We start from the raw sequence: 6,000 nt of genomic DNA on the forward strand, positions 1-6,000 counted from the left end.
AGGTTCGGGAGATGGGTGTGAGCCATCGTTGAACTTGTATAAGTCCAGGCCATGAAGAAGGGCTTCAACTTGGGTTTTCCAACTTAAGAAATTGTTGGAAAGCAGTTTCAAGGACTGAGGAAATTGGACAATGGTTAGGGTGGAGTTTGAGGGTGTTAGAGTGGTGGCAACAGGGCCGGAATCGGTGTTTGTAGACGACATGGTTGCACGCTGAAAATATGTGGGCGCGTAAAACCGGTGGCTGGAGGTTGTAGTTTGCCGGAACAGGATGAATTCTGGTCAGAATATTTTGGTGTTTTACCTAGTTGATACCATATGAGTAATGGTCAATCAACTTGATCTCTTTCAATTTCAATGACAGGTTACATATACAAGTGGAGAGTTAAGATCAAGGCATAATTTATGGCCAAGATAAAGGAAAGTAAATATACTCATTACAAGGAGGTTACATAGTAATACATGTTACAAAATTCAAAACTTGAATTTGGGGGGAACCGAGTGAACTGCGGGTCGGGTATGATGTTAACCGGGTTATGTCTTAATATTAGGAAAGTGTTTTTTCTTCTGAAGTATTTGGAGCGCTTTTTCCATGTATGGGACTGTGATGATCGAATTGGAGCTCTTGGAAGCTTCAATGGGCCTTTCGGGAAACTGATGCATAGACTACTACAACTAGGCGGATTAAATTGATTGACGTCTTAGTTTGTTTATGGAAACTGAGGTTTGGAAGACTTGTTTTAAAGATGATTGGAGTTACTAATGTAGGGTTAGCTTGGATGAGTGTTGATGTATTGTGCAAAGCTTTCAAGTAGGAGATTGTTGGGCTTGTAAGGGCTTTGGGCCGATTTTGGGTTTGGGCTCAAATTGGTAACAAGGAGAACAAGGGCTCATGCCTATAATTGTTTTTTTATTAATTAAGTTGTTAACCCTATATTTATATCTATATATAGCCTTGCAATGTAAGTGTAACCTTTGCACATTATTAATAAAATAATATAGGTCTCGCACTACAACCAAACCATGTAAAATTCTTGTGTCATTTATTGTAAAAAAAATTATTTCATGATAGTCATGTGTGCTCGTTTGTGTTCATGTTTTTTGCTCCTGCATGCCGCTTTATTCTTAACTGATCATTTTAAAGGGCACTTTGAGCCTTTTTCTTGAACCATTTGATTCGTTAAATTTTTTATTCCAATGACCGAGTTATTGTTTAAAATTAGAACTCATAAGCGAAGCTAAAATACACAATATTTTCAAGAAAACTTTAGTAATATTCGTTTCGACCTAAAATCCATTCCACACAAACCCATTTCAATCTAAACCCATCTTAATATGAACCTAGACCTGACCCGTTCACAAGGCCTAGATATAAACCCATAACAATGCGCAAACAAGTCAAACCTGCAAGACTCGACCCGAACCTAGTATTCTCACACCCGTGACCCGACCTTATTATAAATAACTAGGTCTGATCGGTTCGTATCTCATGGGTCTTATCCCGTTTATATAAAGAGAAAATGTTCAGACCCCCGATACCCAACCCATACCGTTTAATATTATTCTTAAAACCTAAGAACTAACCCTATTTCAAATAATCGTGTCTAATTCTTATCAGTCTCGCAAATCTTACCCGATTTACATTCGCCCATTTAAATCGAGTCCAAACTCCAAACACATCTCATGACATGTCGTCTACAGCCGTCCAACATCCCTGCTTTCACTTTCACCATCAACAGTCAACCTTCCGTATTAATTAACCCCGCGTTTATTCCGGCCCACGTGTACATCGTGCAGCCACCTTTATTCCCACCATCATTTCAGCTCTTCAATTTTCATCTTCCGTAACGTCACATTCTTCCCACTTTCTCGGCCATTAAACCCATTTAAATTTCAAGTCAAATAACTCCTGCCGACCATTCCAATCCAATTCATTCACTCCAATTCCAATCTGGGTTACGTTATTCATCAACTTTTAGCCATACCCATATCAAAATCTTGAAATTTAACACACCAATTTAGCTTCAATTCATTTCTAGGGTTTCAAAACCCGTTTTCCCCAATTCAATTTCATGTGTTAAACCTCTAATTGACTAATTCCATGTCTGCAACCTCCGATTGGTCCAAGATTCTGTGGATGTCATCAGTACAACCATTCAATTGCCCATGTCAGAAATCAATTGGAACCAGTTTTGTTATTAAGTCCTCAATTAGAAGAAACGGAGGTCTGGTTGTGGGTTCAATGCGTTCAATTGATGGCAAGAATCAATCTTTAAGCTTAAAGATTTCAACTTTAATGAAAAGGGGTTTAAAAACTCACCAAAAAGATCAAATTTTTGATGAGTTTAGTGGGTTTAGAGAAGACCCTGTTATAGGTAAACTATCAACTCAATTAGGGGTTATACATCCAGTACCGTTGCCTCCGGTTAATAAAAACATTGGTGGGATGTTTATTTTGTTTTTTATTAGTGGGGTTGTGTTTGATAAGATTTGGGCATCGAGAAAACCGAAGAAAGATGATGGGAAGCTCGGAATTTGGCCGCAGGTTCCGACGAGTTTTTCGCTTTTTCTTGAAAAGGATTTGCAGCGGAAAGAATCGGTTGAGTGGGTGAATATGGTGTTGGGGAAGTTGTGGAAGGTTTATAGAAACGGGCTCGAGAATTGGGTTATTGGGTTGCTTCAACCTGTTATCGATGACTTGCAGAAGCCTGATTATGTCGAACGGGTTGAGATTAAACAGTTTTCGCTTGGGGATGAGCCGTTTGTTGTTAGGAATGTGGAACGGAGAACGTCACGCAGTAACAATGATTTACAGTGAGTTATATGTTAAAGTTTTAAAATTTATATGCGAGTTGTTATTTGTTAGCTGTTACCTTGTTGGTAGGCTTGTAAATGAAACGAATGCACACGAATAGAGCCTGTTAGTGTTCGTTTATTTCACTTTAACCAAAAACGAACAATTAAGCGAACGAGGTATTCTTGTTCCTTCGCTCCTTAAGTAAGTGGACATATTTGTGTTTGTTAATAGTATAACAAATCGAATGTAAACGAACCTGGCTAAGCGAACACCAATTAAAGGTAAACTGAAAATCAATTTATTGGGCCTAAAACGTTGATAAAACTTGATTACAATGTGCCTAAAATATTAAGTGACATAACGAATGAAATGAACAAACGTAAATGATATAAATGAATGGACGAGACACACATTCATGTTCGTTTAACTAAATCTACAAAAAAAAAAACTTGCTCATGTTCGTTCGTTTATTAAACAAATGAACTTCCTGACGAAGGCTTCATTGAACATTTGGTTCGTTTATAGGCCTAGTTGCTGATTAACTTTTGTGTTAAATTGTTTATTGTATTACTTTTTAAAGGTACCAAATTGGTCTTCGTTACACGGGTGGTGCTCAAATGCTTCTAATGTTGACACTGAAGTTTGGGATTATTCCAATTAAGGTGCCGGTTGGCATTCGGGATTTTGATATTGATGGAGAACTTTGGGTTAAGCTTAGATTGATTCAAACCGAGCCTTGGGTGGGAGGTGTTTCATGGGCTTTTGTCTCACTTCCAAAAATTAAGTTTGAGTTGTTACCGTTTCGGCTCTTTAATTTAATGGGTATGCAATTTTGTTACATTCTTAATAATAATTATCATTATATTGTTGACTTTAACTAAATTCTAATACATATTCTTGATTTTTCTCTTTGTTGCATGTATTTATGTGATAACAGCTATCCCTGTATTGTCGATGTAAGTGGCTTTTTTCATATTATCATGATTTAGACATTGTGGGATGTATATCAACTACTTATATAATATTTCTTGGAATTTTAGGTTTCTGAAGAAGCTTTTGACCGAGGATTTGCCTCGATTGTTTGTTCGTCCCAAGAAAATTGTGTTGGACTTTCAAAAGGGGAAAACAGTCGGTCCAATTCAAAATGATTTCAAATCGAGTGAAATGCAAGAAGGAAATAAAGATTTTGCAGGCGAACTCTCGGTTACACTTGTCGATGCTCGAAAATTGTCTTACTTCTTCTATGGTGGGCACCATTAGATTTTTTATTTTTGTACAAGATTAATACACACTGAAATACAAGTCTTATCATGAATTTAATTTTTTATTTTTACAGGAAAAACCGATCCATATGTTGAACTAAGGCTGGAAGATCAAGTGATGCATAGTAAAAAGAATAGTCAAACAACCGTGACTGGGCCTCCCGGCAAGCCAATATGGAATCAAGTGAGATATTCATCACCATGAAAATTATTATTTATTTACGTCTTTTATATCTATATGAAGTTCGTTACTAATATTTGATCATCTTCGCTTTATGGCAGGATTTTAGCATGCTAGTTACAAACCCTAGAAACCAGAAGTTGTCGGTACAAGTAAAGGATTCTCTTGGATTTATACACTTGACTGTTGGCGCAGGAGAGGTAACCTCTCGTTTGGATCTTTGGATTTTAGTTTTGAAACCGATTCTGTGATTACATATGTTCTCCTTTTCGGTCAAACATACAAATATCTTATTATCTCGTTATTCAACACACTAATAAATAAAATCTATAATCTTTTAGGTTGACCTAAGATCGTTGAAAGACACGGTGCCAACGGACAGGGTTGTGACTCTCCAAGGTGGGTTGGGACCGTTTAACAAGGGACCCACCGGAGAGATCTTACTTAGACTCACGTACAAAGCTTATGTTGAAGATGAAGAAGATGAAAGAATCAAAGCCGACATTGATGCATCAGATGACGAGTTTTCAGAACTAGCTCCAGCTGGCACTACATACGAGCCGTCATCCGATAAAGAATCGTTCATGGATGTTTTGGCAGCGTTTATTGTTAGTGAAGAGTTTCAAGGAATAGTGGCTTCTGAAACATTAAATGTGAATAATATGAAGTCGACTTCAACGTCCTCTGGTCAAACGCCCGATGTCGTGACTACCAACAATGGTTCTGATTCAGGAGGTATTGACTATTGACTTTGACTGTTGACCAAAGTTGACATGTTTTGTTTCATAATGTTCATTCATGTGTTGTATTGATCAATGTTTAAATTTATTTGCAGGATCAGCTTTATTTTGGCTTGGTGTGATTACAAGTATCTCAATTCTAACTGCCATTAACATGGGCGGCTCGAATATCTTTAATCCTTAATTTTTCGCTTTATTTTCGTGTTGAAATGTTAATATTTTTGATAAAATAGAGTTACAAATGTGGCTCTTTATAGAGGTTTTGTAATAGTCCTGTTATAGAAGAAAATGAAATAGATTTTTTGGTATGGGGTGAATATTGTTGTTTTGGTTATGTTTGTAATATGCTGGCATTCAAAAAAAAAAAGAAAAAGAAAAAAAAAAGAAATGCACATTAATACAAATACAAGGATTAATTTCATATATACTCTTACAAACAATAGAAATATCATATTATATTCAACACACAATTAGCAGTGCACATCCAAACCAGCTAACCGGTTTCTAACCGACTCTTTACTAGGTTAGTAACCAGCCCCTCTCTAACCGGTTTCTACTCGGAGAAAATCGACGGTCAGTAACAAGTTTCTCATTTTGGCCTCAGAATCGGTTAATAACCTGTTACAAAGCCGACTAACCGAAACTGGTTTAAGGTTTTTAAATTATTTTTTTAAAAGTTTTTTAGATTTTTTTTAAAACTAGTTTTTTCCTGGATTAATTACCGGTTAACCGATTTAGGTTTTTGTGCTTAAAAATCGGTTACTATCCGACCCGATTAACTGGTCTAATCGGTTAATTGACTGTTGACCAATAAAAAGTTATTAAATTAACCGTTTTTTAATAATCGATTAACCGGTTTGTTCATGTCTACACGCAATCACACAAATCTCACGTTGTTAGAGCATCATGTCAATATAAACTAGTATTTACTGTCAAGTACGAGCTTGGTCGACGATATAACTCTCTTTCTGTGGTATGTTTTAACAAGTGTTGATTTGCCGGCTTATAACCATGAGAAGATTG

General features: G+C 36.5%; 1 protein-coding gene across 1 annotated transcript; it reads left to right on the plus strand.

Moving 5' to 3' along the window:
- Nucleotides 1-1,807: 1,807 nt before the first annotated feature.
- On the plus strand, nucleotides 1,808-5,297 carry LOC143531146 (synaptotagmin-2-like). Its single transcript, XM_077026510.1, has 8 exons — nucleotides 1,808-2,811; nucleotides 3,375-3,616; nucleotides 3,732-3,750; nucleotides 3,835-4,040; nucleotides 4,131-4,240; nucleotides 4,339-4,437; nucleotides 4,579-4,972; nucleotides 5,073-5,297. Exons 1-8 carry the CDS (start codon nucleotides 2,099-2,101, stop codon nucleotides 5,159-5,161), a joined length of 1,872 nt encoding a protein of 623 aa, XP_076882625.1. The 5' UTR covers nucleotides 1,808-2,098; the 3' UTR covers nucleotides 5,162-5,297.
- Nucleotides 5,298-6,000: the final 703 nt, after the last annotated feature.

This window comes from Bidens hawaiensis, unplaced genomic scaffold (genome assembly GCF_021521415.1).
Source record: "Bidens hawaiensis isolate Kalapana, Puna unplaced genomic scaffold, B.hawaiensis_p1.1 tig00009085_1, whole genome shotgun sequence".
Lineage (NCBI taxonomy): Eukaryota > Viridiplantae > Streptophyta > Magnoliopsida > Asterales > Asteraceae > Bidens > Bidens hawaiensis.